We start from the raw sequence: 22136 nt of genomic DNA on the forward strand, positions 1-22136 counted from the left end.
GACTTTATATATATTTTCAAATGTATCTCATCTTTAACTCTGCATTGTTGAAAAAGGACCCGTAAGTAAGCATTTTACTGTTAGGTTACGAAGCATGTGACATAAAATGTGATTGTAAAATCCACAATGACTTATGAAAGTGGGAGGATTTATTTAGAAAATGGTCAGTGCTGCTATGATGATTCATAGTTCCGTTACATTACACATAATGATCATTGGAGAAGGCATATTCTGTATGGGAGAGTTTTGTTAAGAGCCCTGACGCTTGGTCTGAACATTAACACGCATCGCTTGCGGTACGGTTTTTGGAAGAATATGGACCTTATCTTTCATATAAGCAATAAATACTTTTCAAAAAACTAAATATTAAATTAATACACACCTTTTATAGTGTTAGGGTTAGTGTAACCAGAAGGCCATATTTCCATGTTATGGCGTGTTTACAGAAGACCTGTGTTAATAATTAGTTATCTAGCATGCTCCGAACACCTGTGTGTAAGAAGAAGTCCGCCAGAAACGTGTTGTCACTGAAAAATCCCCAGCTGCAACTGTGATAAATGCAATTGTGTGTCTTTTTGCGTTTGTGAAATTATTTTGATGTGATATGAAAATAAAGGGCTTTATGTTTCTAGAACCTTATTGAATTTGAGAATTGATTCACGTTTAGATTGAGTATTTGGCTGCCAGAGCCAGTCTACCTCTGAAAATGAAGGAGTAATGGTAATTAAGGGTATATCTTGGGCTACAGTAGGCAATGTGTACATTATATGGCATTGTTATTATGCTGCATTACATGACTACCACCAGGAACCCCTGTAGGTTTACTTCTTTTGGATGCAACGAAACCACACGTGACTTTATATCCGTCAAATCCCATGCAGTCGCATTAAAGTTCATGCAGCCGCGTTACAAGTTCAAACACGTGAATGCATAATGTACTCTTGTCTAGCCTACACCTCGATTAGACTGATAGGCTATTAATCCCCCAATTCAAATTAACATGAAAACATGCATTATTAGCCTGTCATTATTTCTATCATTGATAGCGCCTACACTTTCTTTCGCTGTTTCGGACTTCTAACGAGGTAAGGATAATAAGGAAGACTTGCGGGTGATTCACAGTTCGATATAGTGAAGGAGTTTTCCATCACAGCTCATCGAGATGATGTGAGTTAACATAGTGTGTTGTCCTAGCATTGTTGTTCTAGCAATTCTTGCTTGACAAATTGCTCTTTGCTAAGAAACTATGTTTGTTTCCTTTTTTTTAAACAACCACAGTAATTGTTGCCCAGATAAAGGAACGTATGAGTTGGACCGTTAAGCATATTAAGTATGCTGCTGCTATAGTGTGTCAAAGCCTTTTGTGCATGTCAGTTTAAGATGCAGGTGTCTTTGACAGACATTGTCTTTAACTGTCACAACAAATGTATTACTGAGAAACACAAATAATCCCCAATAAAAGGATGTCTCGATGGCTCAGCTGGTTGGAGCATGGCACTGGCAGCACCATTGTTACAACTACTTTTTGGTGCTAAGTTGCTTTGAATGAAAGCTTCTGCTAAATCATTATACATACACTCATTTGACATTCTATGATCAAGATAATTACAGTAAATTCCCTTTGAGAAAAGGTCCAATGGGCTTTGTAGGTGTCATAAGCCGAACAAATATCCGCAATATTCCCGCTGTACACATTAATACGCAAAGAATGGAATGCAAGACACAAAGCGCTGTTCTCTGGAGTCTGACTTGATCTACTTCCACCCTGATGACTCAGGAATAATCATCCATGTTGCACCATAAAATGACTCTAACCCACCCCCACACACACACGCATTATGGTATTTATTTCAGTGCTATTCATCAGTCAGATTTCACACAATGATAGTTATCCTATGCCTTGTCTTAATCTTGAAATACTTTCCCCTTGTGTGCTGAAAATTCTGAGTGAGTCACAGTTCGATATATCAATATAGTATACTATCACAGCTCATCAAGGTGATGTTAGTTAACATAGTGTTTTGGCACATATATATCCATTGGTCTTAATACATTTTATGTGAGATATATTTTCTCCATCATAGAGATATAAGGGTTAAAAGAGCCTTTCTTGCTGCTGTGCTGGATTCATAAAACCCCTTGTCTTCTATCCTCCATAGGCTGCCTCTCAGATCAGTGTCACCTAAAATAGGGGGAGGGGGTGCTTATATTTGTCCTGTTTCATATATAGTATGTACAAGTGTGTAACCTGTACAAGTGCGTGGTGTGAAATGGAAATGTGATTTTTGCATATCCCGCTCCCCCTGAGACACCCTTGGAGAGTGTGGTAATGGCCAGTGATCAGCCATTATCGGCCAGGGATCACCTCCTCAGGCCGCATAGTGAAGAGACGATTTCATCAGCTGAATGATGACCCAGAGCAAGAGGTAAATTCTAAAGGATTAGGTTGATACTGTATAATTTCAGCCCAATCAATTTCTAAGGAAAAGTCCCATCGCAAAAGTTGCCTCACTGCCGTTAATGTGAGTCGCTTATGTATTCTGATGAGAAGTTGGGCTGTTGTCCTTACTTGACTTCTGACTAAATTACTTTTAGCGACAATTCAGTGGCATTCCATGCAGCCATATTGGTTATTGCTGGTGAGTGTTTGTTGATGCCTCTTGCAATATGCTACTTCAAAGATATTCCAGACAGTGGAGTATTAGAATGAGCTTGACCTTCTGGCTGTTGTGGAGGTGACCCACAGAGAGGATGAGGATTAGGCCCAAGTCAGACTCCACACAACAACACTGAAGCATTACTGAAGAGGGTTCCGCTTGTAGAGTCATGGGGATGCGGTGAGTTCTTTATAATATTGTATGTTATATTGTGTAAAGATAGCCTGATCCACCATCCTGACCGCTGCACTCTCGTTTTGTTTTAACAGAACGTAAGCTCGGGATGGTCGAACAAGGCTAGTGTAAAGGTGGAATATTTGTGAATCTCTCGTTTTCAAATTACTTTTATTAAATGTATTCTCTTGGCTTGTTTCAGACTCACAGCTACAAGCTGTTCTTTGACAGAGATACGATTGTTCACATTGAACAGACAAAGAATAATAACTTATATGCCATGTCTACAAAATCAGTTGTGGACAAGCAGATGAGTGAAATGACTTGAAGCTGGGATAATCATGGGACATTCCTTTCAACTGCTAATGATATAATAATACAAATATTCCTAAAATAGCCCTGTTGAATATGTTTTAATAGTTATTTTTTTACACTTATTTATTTTCCAATAATGACTACATGCTGTCATCCTGTTGTTCTTTTCAAGATGTTGGTACTCTAATAAAGTTTCTGAAATTGTCATTAATATTTTGTTATTAGAAACGAACCTGTTCCCTAACTGGGCTACTTCTCCATTTTATTTTGAGGACACATGAAGGAAGTCTCAGTTTCATAATTTACTGAATAACAGTGTTGAAACAGTTTTATAATTTAAGAAGAGCTAAGGTCCTGATCTGTTTATTCAGTAAATCATTTCAGTGGTTTCAAAGTCCCACAATGAGAGCTAAGGTGCTAATATTTGTGTAAACTCTACATAGTTGTGTTCTGTGAGTGCCACTGAGTAGGTAACAGTTAAAACCGGGTGCAAATTGAATTCGGCCTGTCCTCCATCCCATGCTAAACCTTCCTTGAAGTAGAATACCCATCTCAAAACAAACATTATTGAGACAAAACCAATGGTCACAAACAAAGCGAACAGAAATTACTTGAAATTCTCCATCGCCAACACTGGATTTAACGGAGGAAGTGACCTGAGGTGATGTCTCAAACTAGAGAAATTTAATGAGGTTACTCGGGGGGTTGGGTCATAAGTCATGATTTTCCAAATCAGGTCTGCAAATGTTTTCAAACACCAAAGTTGTGTAACCTCCTTTGTTACTAAAGGGCCAGACAGACACATAGCAGTTATGAAAAAGATCACCCATGTGTTGTGCACAACATTAGAGTGAGCAACTTGAGGGATCAGCAGTTCACCTTCAAAATAAAAGTCCCCCATTGAAAGTGATGCAAATGGATAAAATGGTGGAATCATGCCACAATTGGACAAGATAATGCTAAACAATGTTGGAATCTTTTTATAAAAATTCAACAAAAGACAATTTAGTTCATTTGAAAAATCTGAAATCGCACTGTGGATGTATTTCAATTCAGAATTGTATTGGGGGCATATTTATACTCTGAACAAAAACATAAACACAACACGCAACAATTTAAAAGATTTTACAGGGTGACAGTTCATATAAGGAAATCAGTCAATTGAAATAAATTCATTATGCCCTAATCTATGGATTTCACATTAAATGTATTTTTAAAAAGTAGGGCGGTGGATAAGAATGCCAGTCAGTATCTGGTGTGACCACCATTTGCCCCATGCAGCGTTATACATCTCCTTCACATAGAATTGATCAGGCTGTTGATTGTGGCCTGTGGTATGTTGTCCCGCTCCTCTTCAATGGATGTGCGAAATTGCTGGATATTTTCTGTTTTATTATTTTACCAGGGAAGACATATTGCAATCTCTAGGTATCTAGGCAATTCAGGTGTCTATAAATCACCAGCAAAGTAAGATAAGATGGAAGTATATGAAGTGGGGCCTTGTAAACAAAAAAGATAGTCAAATGTAGAGATCTACGGGTCTTTGGCGAAGTCCAGGCAACTTTTTGATACAGGGTGCAGGGATTAGTATCAAAACTGTCATCTCTGGGGGAAAAAAATGAAAGTGATAGGGGGATACCTAGTCAGTTGAACAACTGAATGCCATCAACTGAAATGTGTCTTCCACATTTAACCAAACCCCTCTGAATCAGAGAGGTACGGGGGGCTGCCTTAATCGACATCCAGGTCTTTTGCACGCCTAATTTTTCAGTTTATGATTTGTTCAAAAAGTTTGAAATATCCAATAAATGTCGTTCCACTTCATGATTGTGTCCCACTTGTTGTTGATTCTTCACAAAAAAATACAGTTTTATATCTTTATGTTTGAAGCCTGAAATGTGGCAAAAGGTTGCAAAGTTCAAGGGGGCCGAATACTTTCGCAAGGCACTGTATATATAAAGTACATTTTTTTTACAGATTGATCAGTGGTGTTTATATGAATAGTGAAGAGAACAGGTCCCAAAATTAACCCCTGTTTATGCACTTCAAGAAATTCAGACTTAACCCCATCAATCACAATGACTGAAGTTCTCTCACTAAGCTAACCCTGAACAGGTGTCAGTGTGCAGGCCTATAAAATACAACTTATTCAATAAAATAGTATAATCAACAGTATCAAATGTTTTTAACAGGGCCTCCCGAGTGGCGCATCAGTCTAAGGCAGTGCATCGCAGTGCTTGAGGCATCACTACAGACCCGGGTTTGATTTCCCGGCCATAACCGCGAGACCCATGAGGCGGTGCACATTTGGCCCAGCGTCGTGAGGGTTTGGCCGGCCGGGATGTTCTTGACCCATCGCGCTCTAGTGACTCCTTGTGGTGGACCAGGCGCATGCACACTGACTATAATCTCCAAATGTATGGCGTTTCCCCAGACACATTGGTGTGGCTGGCTTCCGGGTTAAGCGAGCAGTGTGTCAAGAAGCAATGCGGCTTGGCAGGGTTGTGTTTCGGAGGATGCATGGCTCTCGACGTTCGCCTCTTCCGAGTCCGTACGGGAGTTACAGCGATGGGACAAAACTGTAACTACCAGTTGGATATCACAAAACTGAGGAGAAAAAAGGGGTACAAAAATATTATTCTTTTTTTGGCAGGTCCACAAACAAAGAAGCACATTTCATTTTAGTGTCTAAAGCATTGACAAAATCATTAACAACTAAAGTGGTTGCTGTAATAGTGCAATGCCCAGGCCTAAACCCTGATTGGTTTACATTCAAAATACATTTCTCAGATAAATAAATACCAAAGTTGTACATGTACCAAGGATTCAAGAATCTTAGCTAGACAAGGAAGCCAAGGAATGGTTCAATAATTGTTAAGATCACAACTATCTTTGCACTTATGAATAGTGGTAGCACAAGAGCCGAGTGCCATAAATTGGAAAATTTCCTGAATACATTGCAGTATGGCACTGACAGAGATGGTCGCCTCGCGTCCTTAGGAAACTATGCAGTATTACGTTTTTTAATATATTATTTCTTGCACCCCAGGAAATTCTAAGTCTTATTACAGTTGAAGTCGGAAGTTTACATACACCTTAGCTAAAAACATTTAAACTCAGTTTTTCACAATTCCTAACATTTAATCCGAGTAAAAATTCCCTGTTTTAGGTCAGTTAGGATCAGCACTTTATTTTAAGAATGTGAAATGTCAGAAAAATAGTTGAGAGAATGATTTATTTAAGCTTTTATTTCTTTCATCACATTCCCAGTGGGTCAGAAGTTTACATACACTCAATTAGTATTTGGTAACATTGCCTTTATATTGTTTAACTTGGGTCAAATGTTTCAGGTAGCCTTCCATAAGCTTCCCACAATAAGTTGGGTGAATTTTGGCCCATTCATCCTGACAGAGCTGGTGTAACTGAGTCAGGTTTGTAGGCCTCCTTGCTCACACATGCTTTTCAGTTTTGCCCACAAATGTTCTCTGGGATTGAGGTCAGGGCTTTGTGATGGCCACTCCAATACCTTGACTTTGATGTCCTTATGCCATTTTGCCACAACTTTGGAAGTATGCTTGGGGTTATTATCCATTTGGAAGACCCATTTGCGACCAAGCTTTAACTTCCTGACTGATGTCTTGAGATGTTGCTTCAATATGTCCACACAATTTTCCTGCCTCATGAAGCCATCTATTTTGTGAAGTGCACCAGTCCCTCCTGCAGCAAAGCATCCCCACAACATGATGCTGCCACCCCCGTGCTTCACGGCTGGGATGGTGTTCTTCGGCTTGCAAGCCTCCCCCTTTTTCCTCCAAACATGGTCATTATGGCCAAACAGTTCTATTTTTGTTTCATCAGACCAGCAGACATTTCTCCAAAAAGTATGATCTTTGTCCCCATGTTCAGTTGCAAACCGTAGTCTGGCTTTTTTTATGATGGTTTTGGAGCAGTGGCTTCTTCCTTGCTGAGCAGCCTTTCAGGTTATGTCAATATAGGACTTGTTTTACTGTGGCTATAGATACCTTTGTACCTGTTTCCTCCAGCATCTTCACAAGGTCCTTTGCTGTTGTTCTGGGATTGATTTGCACTTTTTGCACCAAAGTACATTCATCTCTAGGAGACCATGGTGTTTATACTTGCGTACTATTGTTTGTATAGATGAACGTGGTACCTTCAGGCATTTGGAAATTGCTCCCAAGGATGAACCAGACTTGATGAGGTCTACAATTTTTTTCTGAGGTCTTGGCTGATTTCTTTTGATTTTCCCATGATGTCAAGCAAAGAGGCACTGACTTTGAAGGTAGGCCTTGAAATACATCCACAGGTACTCCTCCAATTGACTCAAACTATGTCAATTAGCTTATCATAAGCTTCTAAAGCAATGACATCATTTTCTGGAATTTTCCAAGCTGTTTAAAGGCACAGTCAACTTAGTGTATGTAAACTTCGGAACCACTGGAATTGTGATACAGTGAATTAGAGATCCTAACCGACTTGCCAAAACTATAGTTGTTAACAAGAAATTTGTGGTGTGGTTGAAAAATGAGTTTTAATGACTCCAACCTAAGTGTATGTAAACTTCCGACTTAAACTGTACACATATCCGGGAAGAACTATTGGATATCATAGCAACGTCAACTTACCAACGTCATGATCAGGAATACGACTTCCCGAAGTGGATACTCTGTTCGGACCACCACCCAGGACAATGGTGCTAATTCCAGTAGGCGATCCAAAACAACGAAGCCGCAGAATGGACAGATGAAGCGGCCACCTGGCCAGGCTCCATAAACATTGCACATCGCACACCGGTCCCGAGTATACTACTAGCCAATGTCCAGTCTCTTGACAACAAGGTAGATGAAATTCAAGCAAGGGTTGCCTTCCAGAGGGACATCAGAGATTGTAACATTCTCTGTTTCACGGAAACATGTCTCTCTCAGTATATGTTGTTGGAATCGGTTCAGCCACCGGGCTTCTTCATGCATCGCACCAACAGATATAAACACCTCCCTGGGAAAAGGAAGGGCGGGGGGTGTATGCTTTATCATTAATCACTCACGGTGTAATCATAACAACATACAGGAACTCAAGTCCTTCTGCTCACCCGATCTAGAATTCATTACAATCAAGTGGTGGCCATTTTACCTACCAAGAGAATTATCGTCAGTTATAGTCACAGATGTGTACATTCCCCCTCAAGCAGACACCAAGACGGCCATCAAGGAACTGGACTATATGCAAACTGGAAACCATACCTCCTGAGGCTACATTTATTGTAGCTAGGTTTTTTAACAAAGCAAATTTGAGAACAAGTCTACCTAAATTCTTTCAGCATATTGATTGCACAATGTGCATGCACAACACCCTCGACCACTGCTACTCTAACTACCACAATGCATACAAAGCCCTCCCTTCGGGCAAATCCAACCACGACATCATTTTGCTCCTTCTGTCTTATTGGCAAAAACTCAGGATGTACCAGTGACGAGAACCATCCAACGCTGGTCCGAACAATCGAAGCCACGCTTCAAGATTGTTTTGATCACACGGACTGGAATATGTTCCGGTCAGCCTCCGAGAACAACATCGACCTATACGCTAGCTCATTGAGCGCGATTATAAAGAAGTGCATTGAAGCTGATGTACAGTACCCACTGTGACTATTAAAACCGACCCTAACCAGAAACCGGGGATGGATGGTGGCAAACTGAAAGCCTGATACACCGCATTTAGTCATGGAAAGATGTCTTGGAATATGTCTGAATATAAACAGTGTAGCTATTCCCTCCTTAAGGCAATCAAACCAGCGAAATACCAGTACAGGGACAAGGTGGAGTCGCAATTCAACGGCTCAGACACGAGACGTATGTGGCAGGGTCTACAGGAAATCACAGACTACAAAAAGAAATCAAGCCGCATCACGGACACCAACATCACGCTTTCAGACAAACTTAACACCTTCTTTGCCCACTTTGAGGATAATACAATCCAATCGTCGCTGCCCGCTAACAAGTACTGCGCTCAGAAGGCATCCCTAGCCGCACCCTCAAAGCATGCACAGACCAGCTGGCTGGTGTGTTTATAGACATATTCAAATAGCTCCCTATCCCAGTCTGTTGTCCCCACATGCTTCAAGATGGCTACCATTGTTCTTGTACCCAAGAAGGCAAAGATAACTGAACTAAATGACTACCGCCCCGTAGCACTCACTTCTGTCATCATGAAGTGCTTCAAATGACTAGTCAAGGATCATATCACCTTCACCTTACCGGCCACCCTAGACCCACTTCAGTTTGAATACCGCCCCAACAGGTTCACAGACGACGCAATCGCCATCACACTGCCATATCCAATCTGGACAAAAGGAATACCTACTGTACGTAAGAATGCTGGTCATTGACTACAGCTCAGCATTCAACACCATAGTATCCTCCAAACTCATCATCAAGCTGGAGGCCCGGGGTCTCAACCCCACCCTGTGCAATTGGGTCCTGGACTTTGACGGGCCACCCCCAGGTGGTGAAGGTAGGAAAAAACATCTCCACTTTGCTGACCCTCAACAATGGGGCCCCACAAGGGTGCGTGCTCAGCCCCCTCGTGTACTCCTTGTTCACCCACGACTGCATGGCCATGCACGCCTCCAACTCAATCATCAAGTTTTGCTCAGTGGGTGACATGTCTGCAGGACATTTTTAGCTTCCGGGAACTGTGTACAGATCCTTGCAACATGGGACTGTGCATTATCATGCTGAAACCTGAGGTGATGGCGGCGGATTAATGGCATGACAATGGGCCTCAGGATCTCATCACGGTATTTCTGTGCATTCAAATTGCCATCGATAAAACGCAATTGTGTTTATTGTCCGTAGCTTATGCCTGCCCATGCCATAAACCCACCGCCACTATTGGGCACTTTGTTCACAACGTTGAGTTCAACAAACCGCTTGCCCCCACAATGCCATGCACTCTGTCTGCCATCTGCCCGGTACAGTTGAAACCGGGATTCACCCGTGAAGAGCACACTTCTCCAGCGGTCCAGTGACCATCGACGGTGAGCATTTACCCACTGAAGTCCGTTACGACGCCAAACTACAGTCAGTTCACGATCATGGTGAGGACGACGAGCACGCAGATGAGATTCCCCGAGATGGTTTCTGACGGTTTGTGCAGAAATTCATCGGTTGTGCAAACCCTCAGTTTCATCAGCAGTCCAGATGGCTGATCTCAGACAGTAAATAAGCTGGATGTGGAGGTCCTGGGCTGGCGTGGTTACATGTGGTCTGCGGTTGTGAGGCCGGTTGGACGTACTGTCAAATTCTCTAAAACGACATTGGAGGCGGATTATGGTAAAGAAATGAACGGTTAGGACATCTACTTTGTGCATGACACAATTCATTTTCCAACAATTGTTTACAGACAGATTATTTCACTGTATCATAATTCCAGTGGGTCAGAGGTTTACATGCACTAAGTAACCAAATGAAAGTGTTAAAAAAGTCAAAATATATTTTATATTTGAGATTCTTCAAATTAGCCACCTTTTGCCTTTGACAGCTTTGCACACTCTTGGCGTTTTCTCAACCAGCTTCATGAGGTAGTCACCTGGAATGCATTTCAATTAACAGGTGTGCCTTGTTCAAAGTAAATTTGTGGAAATTCTTTCCTTCTCACTGTGTTTGAGCCAATCAGTTGTGTTGTGTTGTGACAAGGTAGGGTTGGTATACAGATGATAGCCCTATTTGGTAAAAGACCAAGTCCATATTATGGCAAGAACAGCCCAAATAAGCCAAGCGAAACGACAGTCCATCATTACTATGTCATGACGTTGGCCTGTGGGTAAGGTTTATGACCCCCTACCCCCATAGATACCTTTCTCCCCCCTCTTTCTTGACTCTACTGAAAGACTCTTGAATAGCCTTTGTTAAACATAGAGAGTCTGGGAACATCAAACGGTGGGGGGAAAGGAACCATATGTGGGTAATAGAACCAGTTGAAAATATGCGTTGGTACTTAATGAATATGATGTCAGTTCGGTTGTCATCTGAGACGTTATGACTGATGACAGGACGACATTAACTGTATCTGGGGAAAGTCTACACATTCTAGTTATCAGATTCACATGGAATTGTTGTGCAATTTAAATGTTTGAATATGAAACTATTTGTGAAAAGATTAAATGTAATTTTAGCTTCCAAATGAGAGAATTGGGTGTTCATAAGGTTAGAACTCTGCTCAATCAGTGGCCTGCCTGTCACAATGCCTGGTGTGGTGGGTGCGGAGTCAAATGCAGAGAGCAGAGGAACTGGGGAAACCGACTTTATTAGGTTTCCAAAGCGAACGCCAGAATCAACAGGCGAAAATCGACACAAAATTGTCCAACCCAACACGGGGCACAAACGGACAGGTACACACCACGCACAACCTGACTAACAGAAAAACAAGCCCACACAAAAACAGGCGGGCCTAACAGGCTTAAATAGACTGAATCAAAATAAAAATAAGAGACAGGTGCAACCAATAAGACCAAACAAACAGAAAAGGAAAAGGGGATCGGTGGCGGCTAGTAGACCGGCTACGACGACCGCCGAGCGCCGCCCGAACAGGCAGGGGAGCCACCTTCGGTGGAAGTCGTGACACCGCCCCTGTGAAGAGACATGGGTTATAAACTATGAAACACACCCTTCTCTCCCTCCACTATATAAGCCCTTGACGAAAATGTAACCTTCTGTTCCGAGGATGTGAGGACGATGGTCCTACGTTAAAAGGACTAACACGTCAACTACAGAACTTAGCCAACCTCAGCGTGAGCTTTGGTTGCGAATGGTATGAACTTTGAACTCTTATTCACTACAGAAGTGATACCTCCTAGCCGTTGAGATAGCAGCGGGCGCTGTAAACGTGGGCTTGGAAAGGACGGACGACGTATCCAGTCTAACACACAACGACGATACTACAACCTATTCAATTTACCACCATAGACATTCTTCCGACTACAGGAAGATCTCTGTTGGCCAACACAGCCAGCATCTACGACCAACCTACCGAAGCCCAACTCAGAGTAAATATTTATTGCATTTTCCTTTTCCAAATTGGAGGTAATTTAGAATGCATAAGATACTGTATTTACGATAGCATGGCTTCTCCCTTTGTTCCTCAGTCTTCCCACTCTTTCACTCAAACCCAACCCCCTTACCTTTGCGTAACAAGAAATTATGTTGGCTCCGTCACCAGGGACGTTTTCTGTATGACATAATTTGCATTCTGTGTATATATAATTATGTGTGATTAGTTAGGTATTTAGTAAATAAATAATTAAACCACAGCATTCTGCAGCAATACGCCATCCTATCTGGTTTGCGCTTAGTGGGACTATTATTTGTTTTTCAACAAGACAATGACCCAACACACCTCCAGGCTGTGTAAGGGCTATTTGACCAAAAAGGAGAGTGATGGGGTGCTGCATCAGATGACCTGGCCTCCACAATCACCTGACCTCAACCCAATTGAGATGATTTGAGATGAGTTAGACCGTAGAGTGAAGGAAAAGCAGGCAACAAGTGCTCAGCATATGTGGGAACTCCTTCAAGACTGTTGGAAAAGCATTCCAGGTTAAGCTGGTTGAGAGAATGCCAAGAGTGTGCAAAGCTGTCAAGGCAAAGGGTGGCTACTTTCTAGAATCTAAAATATATTTGGATTTTTTAACACTGTTTTGGTTAATACATGATTCCATATGTGTTATTTCATAGTTTTGATGTCTTCAATATTATTCTACAATGTAGAAAATAGTAAAAATAAAGAAAATCCTTGAATGAGTAGGTGTGTCCAAACTTGACTGGTGCTGTATATTTAAAAAAATATTTTTACATATTTATACGGGTGAGCTGAATGTTGCTCATTTCAGTGGTTTCAGAGTCCCACAATAAGAGCTGAGATGCTACTATTTGTGTAAACTCTTTACAGTTGTGTTCTGTGGGTGTCACTGAGTAGGCTGATTTCCCATTTCATAGGTTAGGCTGTACAGTGCAAATAAGAATGCCCCCAATGCAATTCTGAATTCAAATACATCCACAGTTCGAATTCAACATATTTCTTTTGTTGATTTTGTATGAGCATTATCTTGTTCAATTGTGGCATTATTCCACAATTTTTTATCTGTTTGAATCCGTTTCAATTGGGATATTTTGAACAGCGACATCGATTATTTTATTGTTGCTCATGCTAATGTTGTGCACGGCCCCATTGGTGATCTGTTTTTATATCTGCTGTGTCTGTGTAACCTGGTCTCGGTGCATTTCGTATCATTCTTTACCTAAATATGTAACTCTCCATTTAGTATGATATGTTACATTTTTAATGTAAATGTAAATTTTGTATGGTATGTATTCATTTGTGAATGTCCATAATCCATTTCGTATGATATGTTACGAATTTACAATTTGAAGCTAAAAAGCAGTAAGAAGTTGAACGTTGCTAATTAACTGAAATTGTCTGATGAGATTCCAACATGCAGCCTTGGAGTTATTATACATTTATGTTATACGCCCACCGTTCCACCCAGACCAACCATCATCCTTTCATTTTGGCTTCTGTCGTATGTAACCATACCAAACGTAACATATCATACTAATTTGATGGTCCCGGACTGACCGATTACTATGTTACGTCTTGTCTATGAGACCAGTCTGTTCTGACTGACCCATTTGTAACAACGGAGGTTACAAAACTTTTTCAGATTTGTTATTGGAAAATAATTACTCACGACCGCCCCCCCCCCCCTCCCCACTTGAAATTCCTCAAATCACTTCCTACATGAATCCAGTGTTGGCGTTCGTGCTGTTAGAGATGGCAATGGAGAATTTCAAGCAGTTCCTGTTCGCTTTGTCCGCTGCGGTTACAGTTGGTTTTGTCTCGATAATTTTTGTTTTGAGATGGGTATTCTACTTCAAGGAAGGTTTAGCATGGGATGGAGGACTGGCCGAATTCAATTGGCACCCGGTTTTAATCGTTACCGGGTTCATTTTTATGCAGGGAATTGGTGAGAAGTTTGTACATGTTTATTACTCTCTCAAGTACAGAATTCAACTAAATCTGAAGCGATTGAGTTGGGCCGACACGGTCTTCGGTTTAACAAGTTATTTTGATCTGAAAGTTATTTCACCAAGCCATTTGGAACCTGGAAGATTTTTCTCCCAAGATTCCGAAGTAACGTTAACCCAAAGAAAGGGCTAGATTGTATCTATTCACTGTCAGGGTACTATTATCGAAAGAAATATGCATTGTTTTCTAAACCGTTTCGGTTGTTTGCTTTATTATCATAGTTTTGTTGTATACAAATATGTTAGATCACGATCTATGCTAATGTTGCACTGATGCATTTCTGAGTAAAAGAAGACCCTTTGATTCTTTACACAGTTGAAGTGAATGAGTTATACTCAGATTTTCTACCAACATTCCAGACCATGTGCATTTTTCCACTTGAAGTAGGCTATTTCCTTGAGTGTAGCTTAAATAACTTAAATTACACAGTAACTTTGATTTGTATGTGATTGGGATTACGTTAGTTTAAAATGATTTTATTGGCCTACCCGCTTAAACTAAACAAAATGAAAACGATATAATGCGGTGGCCTTATTTTATTGTGCAGAAGTAGGCCTACCTCATAGTGATGTAAGAAACAGGATGTTACAGCATCTGGTACGTGTAGCAAAAATTGCTCATCTCAGAGTATTATTCACATTCAATCTCTTTGGTTTGAATGCATTTTCATGATTCAACATCAGTTGAATAAGTAGGCTATTTTTTGTCGGTTTCAGCCATTATCGTGTATAGGTTGCCATGGACCTGGAAGTGCAGCAAGTTAATGATGAAGTTTATTCATGCTGGCTTAAACATACTGGCCTTCATTTTCGCTGCCATATCTCTGGTAGCAGTATTCGACTTCCACAACTCACAAAATATCCACAACATGTACAGCCTGCACAGCTGGGTGGGGCTAGCAGCTGTGATACTATATTCACTACAGGTAAGTACACCAAAATATCTTGTGTAGCCTATTATGATGCTTCATAATGTATTATATTGTTATAAAGCTTTGTCATAAAGTATCATTTTAATAGATCTTTTTTGTACTATTTAACTACAGCTCTATGCATGGACACTTGTGTAGGCTGTTTATGAAGTAGATTTTATGGCACAGTAAGACCGGTATATTCCATTCTTCATTACAATGCTTGACAGAGTTTCCTGATGTTTCCTTCTTTTACTGAGCAGCTTGTCCTGGGAGTGTGTATATACCTGGTACCCATCACCCCTACATACCTGAGAGCAGCGTTTATGCCCCTGCACATCTACAGTGGCCTGTTCATCTTTACCAGTGTCATAGCCACTGCACTTATGGGTATCACAGAGAAGCTAATTTTTGGCCTGTAAGTTTTATAATATGGGAAATATGGGACATACACTAAACTTTGGTACTTAGAGACCCCATTTTATAAACATATTACAGCTATAGCTAACTCTCTTCTTTGTCTCTCAGGAAAAATCCCAGTTACAAAGACTCTCCCCCAGAGGCCACCTTTGTGAATGTGCTGGGAGTACTTATAGTTATTTTTGGAGGAATCATCCTCTGGATAGCTACTCGCCCCTCTTGGAAACGCCCCAGTGAGCAGGTCCTGCGCTCCCCGCCTACTAACGGGGGTGGGTCAGTTGGCATCAAAGTGTCTCAACAAACTGACCTGATTGACCCCAAAGGCAATGGAGATGCCAGGAGAAGGAGTGGTAAATTGGAGGACTCCGGACAGGTCAACTGAGTAACATGAAATCCAACTGCTGATTCTGTCTGTCTGTTGATGCTTTAACAAGTTGCATTTATCTACTGGCATTCCCTCAGCAAATGTAAACCTTTGTTCCAAATAGCACCTTGAGGAATTGTTTCCAACAGTTCCAGAATGTTGATCTTTAAACAGTGTTTTTTTTATTTGATGTAATTGAATGTAATGGACAATGATTTGATAAAAGGATTGAACTAGCCTATTGAAGATTATCAAATATACTGAACAAAAATATAAATGCAACAATGTCAAAGATTTTACTGAGTTACAGTAAGGAAATCAGTCAATTTAAATAAATTAGGCCCTAATCTATGGATTTCACATGACTGGAAATACAGATATGCATCTGTTGGTCACAGATACCTTTTTAGTAGGGGCGTGGATCAGAAAAACAGTATCTGGTGTGACCACCATTTGTCTCATGCAGTATGAAATCTCCTTCACATATAATTGATCAGGCTGTTGGTTGTGGCCTGTAGAATGTTGTCCCACTCCTCTTCAATGGCTGTGCGAAGTTGTTGGATACCGGCGGGAACTGGAACACGCTGTCGTACACGTCGATCCAGAGCATCCCCAAACATGCTCAATGCGTGACATGTCTGGTGAGTATGCAGGCTATGGAAGAACTGGGACATTTTCAGCTTCCAGGAATTTAGTACAGATCCTTGCGACATGGGGCCGTGCATTATCATGAGGTGATGGCGGCGGATGAATGGCATGACAATGGGCCTCAAAATCTTGTCACGTAATCTCTGTGCATTCAAATTGCCATCGATAAAATGAAAGTGTGTTCGTTGTCCGTAGCTTATACCTGCCCAGAAACCCACCGCCACCATGTGGCACTTTGTTCACAACTTTGACATCAGTAAACCACTTTCCCACATGATGCCATGAATGTGGTCGGCGGTTGTGAAGCCGGTTGGACGTACTGCCAAATTCTCTAAAACAACATTGGAGAACGCTTATGGTAGAGAAATTAACATGCAATTATCTGGCAACGGCTCTGGTGGACATTCCTGCAGTCAGCATGCCAATTACACGCTCCCTCAAATCTGTGGCGTTGTGTGACAAAACTGCACATTTTAGAGTGGCCTTTTATTGTCCCCATCACAAGGTGCACCTGTGTAATTAGCTTTTTGTGTTCATGGAAAATTTCAAGGACCTTTTATTTCAGCTCATGAAATGTTGCGTATATATTTTTGTTCAGTGTACATATTCCTTACATTTGTGTAACTTTTATAATGATTACATACTGTATTCTTCAGTGTTATTATTTTCATTTAAGGCAAGATTTACAGAACAAACACATCTTTAGGTGTGAGGGGTGAATCCATTATAATCCAAATATATGTATTATTACATACAGGTCTACTTAAAGGCAATATAGGCAAACACAAATTTAATCATTACTCGTGTTTAATATACTATTGATTTAAATCAGTGAGGAATTCATGATTGCTGCTTAATAGTATTAAAGCATATTTTACAAAGGATTTACTACATTATAACATTACCAGCATGTTTGTAAACATGACGTCTATATACATTTTTGTTGCATTTTGATCACTGGCAGCTTCATTAACCACAAAACAACAGTCTCAATGTCAACAGCGAAGAGGCGACTCCGAGATGTTGGCCTTCTAGGCAGAGTTCCTCTGTCCAGTTTCTGTGTTCTTTTGCCCATCTTAATCTTTTCTTTTTATTGGCCAGTCTGAGATATGTCTTTTTCTTTGCAACTCTGCCTAGAAGGACAGCATCCCAGAGTCGCCTCTTCACTGTTGACGTTGAGACTGGTGTTTTGCGGGTACTATTTAATGAAGCTGCCAGTTAAGGACTTGTGAGGTGTCTGTTTCTCAGACTAGACATGCTAATGTACTTGTCCTCTTGCTCAGTTGTGCATTGGGGCCTCAAATTCTTTCTATTCTGGTTAGGGCCAGTTTGCTCTGTTCTGTGAAGGGAGTAGTACACAGCGTTGTACCAGATCTTCAGTTTCTTGGCAATTTCTCACATGGAATAGCCATTTCTCAGAACAAGAATAGACTGACAAGTTTCAGAAGACAGTTAGTTCTTTGTTTCTGGCCATTTTGAGCCTGTAATCGAACCCACAAATGTTGATGCTCCAGATAGTAAACTAGTCTAAAGAAGGCAAGTTTTATTGCTTCTTTAAATCAGAACAACAGTTCTCAGCTGTGCTAACATAACTGCAAATGGGTTTTCTAATGATCAATTAGCCTTTAAAATTATAAACTTGGATTAGCTAACACAACGTGCCATTGAAACACAGGAGTGATGGTTGCTGATAATGAGCCTACCTATGTAGATTTTCCATAATTGCTTTTTTAATTCAGCCGTTTCCAGCTACAATATTCATTTACAACATTAACAAAGTCTACACTGTATTTCTGATGAATTTGGTGTTATTTTAATGGTTAAAAAAAGTGATTTTCTTTCAAAAACAAGGACATTTCTAATTGTCCCCAAACTTTTGAACGGTATGTATGTATATATTATCTGTAGGGTCAATGGAATTTCACACCTTGGATCCAAATCATAGTATCACATGCAGAAAAATTGTCAGGACTGGGACATGTATTTCTCCAGTAACACTTATCTTCATTAGCCGCAACTGCGATCTTAGTACTTTGAGTAGACAGTGCTCCCTACTGGCGTCGTAAGATGATTTCTAGCAAATCTCTGCTGCGGATATTCATTTGACTGTCGCTCTTCTGCATACGTAATTCCGCAATTACACATCCGTTATGTTGGGTCATGGCTACAAAAAATATCCAGTTTTTGTCAAATTAACGTTGTATTGACTTCTCTTAGCAGGTTAGTTGAATTAACGTAGCATGAATTAAACATGCAACAAAAAATACGTTAATTTGATAAAAGCTGGATCCCTTCTAGCCATTGTGTTGGGGGTCGGCACTAGTTACCACAGCCACAAAGTCAGAACGCCCACATAGTCAACCAATCAGACGAGGGAGTTTGATGAAGCGTTTGCCGGTTTCAGGTTATTGGGAAACGACCAATGTGATGAGGGAGTGTGACGCGTCTACCGACCGGCATGCAGGGACAGCCATACATTTACAAGTCTTTTTTAGAGAGTATTAAAAACAATGTTCTCCCTCCTACAATGAGTCAGGGGTTAATAACAATGATACCTAAGCCTAAAAAAGAAGTACTGCTTATCGATAACTGGGGTCCAACTTGTCTTAATAATGACTATAAGATATTAGCCTTACTACTTGCAAAAATAATTAAAGAAGTCCTGGATGCAATCATTGATGAAACACAGTCTGGCTTCATGAGGAACAGACATATTTCTAACAATGTCAGACTAGTATTAGACATACTTGACTACTCAGACTTAATAACTGAGGATAGCTTCATATTATTTTTAGATTTTTATAAAGCATTTGACACAGTAGAGCATCAGTTTCTCTTCCACTCCCTTGAGAGACTTGGCTTTGGAGATTTTTTCTGTAAGGCTATTAAGACTCTCTATGCAAATTGTAACAGCTCTATCAAATTGAAATATGGCACCTCACCTAGATTTGAGTTAAAGAGAGGAATTAGGCAAGGTTGTCCTATCTCTCCGTACCTGTTTTTATTAATCACCCAACTTCTTGCAAATTCTTTAAATAATAGTCCTGTACAAGGTATTTCCATAGTTTTTAAAGAAATTATTATAATCCAGCTGGCTGATGACACTACACTTTTTCTGAAAGACGCTAACAAAATTCCCAAATCAATCAATGTGATACAATCCTTTTCCAAAGCGTCTGGTCTATATCTTAACATTAATAAATGTGAACTCATACCTGTCAAAGATTGTGTGACACCTTCATATTATGGTATTCCAGTAAAAGAAGAACTTACATATTTAGGCATAACCATTACAAAGGATCAGAAGTCTAGAGGCTTACTAAATTTTAACCCTCTTATTAAAAACCCCCAGAAGAAGCTAAATCAATGGCTACAGAGGGACTTATCTTTAACAGGTAGAGTCCTAATAACCAAGGCTGAAGGTATCTCTAGACTAACATATGGCACTCTATCTTTATATCGTGACGGTAAGATAAGCAAGGAGATAGACCAGATGCTTTTCAACTTTCTGTGGAGAAACCGTACCCATTACATTATGAAAACTGTTGTAATGAACACTTATGAGAATGGTGGACTGAATGTTCTGGACTTTACTACTTTAAATAATACTTTTAAGATCAATTGGACTAAACAATTCCTAAGATTCCCACTTCTATCTGGAATCTTATTCCTCATCATGTCTTCTCTACTTTTGGTGGCCTTAACCTCATGTTGTTTTGCAATTATAATATTGACAAATTTCCAGTGAAACGTTCTGCTTTTCATCGGCAGGTTTTCTTATCATGGTCCTTAATTTATAAACGCAATTTTTCTCCACACATATATTAAAATGGAATAATCAGGATATATTGTATAAAAATACTTATTTGTTTTTGGAATATTGTTTCCGAAATAATATCCTATTGGTGAGCCAACTGGTAAATGCAGAGGGTATTTTACTCAGTTATAAAGAATTCTTATCACTTTACAAGGTCCCTGTAACATCTAAAGATTTTGCAATTGTTTTAGATGCCATTCCCTCAGGTGTTGCTATGTTATTCAGGAATGTGTCAAGACCTGACCCTCAGAGCCTACCTTCTGTTGACCCTGTTGAGTCATCAGTAGGAAAGATTTGTTTCTCTTTTGGTCCATTCAACAACAGAGCGATACAATCCTTGTTTCTGCAGGATGTTGTATCTATACCTTATGTCATGCCTTATTGGAATGGATTTATTGATAATATCTGTTGGAAAAAAGTTTGAATGTTGCCACACACATACCTACTTGTTAACAAAATTAAGGAAGTTTACTTTAAAATTATTCATAAATATTATCCTGCCAACCTTTATATGAAGAAGTTTAAGGAAAACATCAACTCAAATTGCTCCTTTTTTAATGACCACCCAGAAACAGTGTTGCATCTTTTTTGGCATTGTATGCATGTAAGAAAACTGTGGCAAGACATCAGTAGGTTCATAGTTGAACACATTTATGAAGATTTTACACTATTGTGGAGAGATGTACTGTTTGGATTCTTAACACACAATAGAAATAAGCTGAACCATTTTTATGTAATTAATTTCATTATTCTTTTGGCCAAATTTCATATACACAAATGTAAATTTAGAAACAGAAAACCACATTTTTCTTACCCTACAAAAAGAAATGGAACTTTATTTTAAGACGGTTAAATGCTCTACTAACAAAAAAGCTGTTAGAATTGTAAGTATATGTATGTCCCTTAAGGTCCTTGTGTAATTGTAATGTGATGTGTAGCTTGTAATGTGTAGCTTGAGGTGTAGAAACAATTTGTTGCTCTTATGAAATTTGTCTTGCTGTTTTTTGTTCTATGTTACTCTGTCTGTATGCTACGTCTTGCTTGTCCTATGTTGCTCTGCGTGTGCTCACTGCTCAATGATTGTCTATATTGTAATTGTTTTTAATAACCTGCCCAGGGACTGCGGTTGAAAATTAGCCGGCTGGGTAAAACCGGCACTTTTACTGAAACGTTGATTAATGTGCACTGTCCCTGTAAAAAATATAATAAACTCACTCACTCACTCAACTACTTCAGGTCTCAGAGCGAGTGACGTCACCGATTGAAACGCTATTAGCGCGCACCACTGCTAACTAGTTAGCCATTTCACATCGGTTACATGTGCAGGTCAGTCAAGTTTTTCCACACCAATCTCGACAAACCATTTCTGTATGATCCACGCTTTGTGCACAGGGGCATTGTCATGCTGAAACAGGAAAGGTTCCTCCCCAAACTGTTGCCACAAAGTTGGAAGCACAGAATCGTGTAGAATGTCATTAAGATTAAGATGTCCCTTCACTGGTACTAAGGGGCCTAGCCTGAACCATGAAAAACAGCCCCAGACCATTATTCCTCCTCCACCAAACGTTACAGTTTGAACTATGCATTGGTGATGTAGCGTCTCCTGGCATCACCAAACCCAGATTCTTCTGTTGGACTGCCAGAGGATGAAGGACTTGTCACTGCTTCAGATAACTCCTCTTCTGAGCCGGCGTACGCGTCATCACACTCCCTCATTCTGATTGGTTGAGT

The 22136-nt window shown here is 40.2% G+C and overlaps 1 protein-coding gene and 1 long non-coding RNA gene across 2 annotated transcripts; both read left to right on the forward strand.

Moving 5' to 3' along the window:
- Positions 1–953: 953 nt before the first annotated feature.
- On the forward strand, positions 954–3305 carry LOC135546929 (uncharacterized). The gene is made up of 4 exons (XR_010456641.1): positions 954–1947; positions 2309–2426; positions 2682–2837; positions 3034–3305. It is a non-coding gene; the product is annotated as an uncharacterized LOC135546929 (long non-coding RNA).
- A 10635-nt stretch (positions 3306–13940) lies between these two features.
- LOC135547218 (plasma membrane ascorbate-dependent reductase CYBRD1-like) lies at positions 13941–17472 on the forward strand. The gene is made up of 4 exons (XM_064976002.1): positions 13941–14184; positions 14963–15171; positions 15420–15574; positions 15685–17472. Exons 1-4 carry the CDS (start codon positions 13959–13961, stop codon positions 15956–15958), a joined length of 864 nt encoding a protein of 287 aa, XP_064832074.1. The 5' UTR covers positions 13941–13958; the 3' UTR covers positions 15959–17472.
- Positions 17473–22136: the final 4664 nt, after the last annotated feature.

This window comes from Oncorhynchus masou, chromosome 10 (assembly GCF_036934945.1).
Source record: "Oncorhynchus masou masou isolate Uvic2021 chromosome 10, UVic_Omas_1.1, whole genome shotgun sequence".
Taxonomy (NCBI): domain Eukaryota; kingdom Metazoa; phylum Chordata; class Actinopteri; order Salmoniformes; family Salmonidae; genus Oncorhynchus; species Oncorhynchus masou.

Coding starts and splice junctions, on each gene's coding strand:
- LOC135547218 (XM_064976002.1), top strand. CDS start 13,959: ATGAATCCAGTGTTGGCGTTCGTGCTGTTAGAGATGGCAATGGAGAAT. Junction 14,185..14,962: donor CATTTTTATGCAGGGAATTG/GTGAGAAGTTTG, acceptor TGTCGGTTTCAG/CCATTATCGTGTATAGGTTG. Junction 15,172..15,419: donor TGATACTATATTCACTACAG/GTAAGTACACCA, acceptor TTTACTGAGCAG/CTTGTCCTGGGAGTGTGTAT.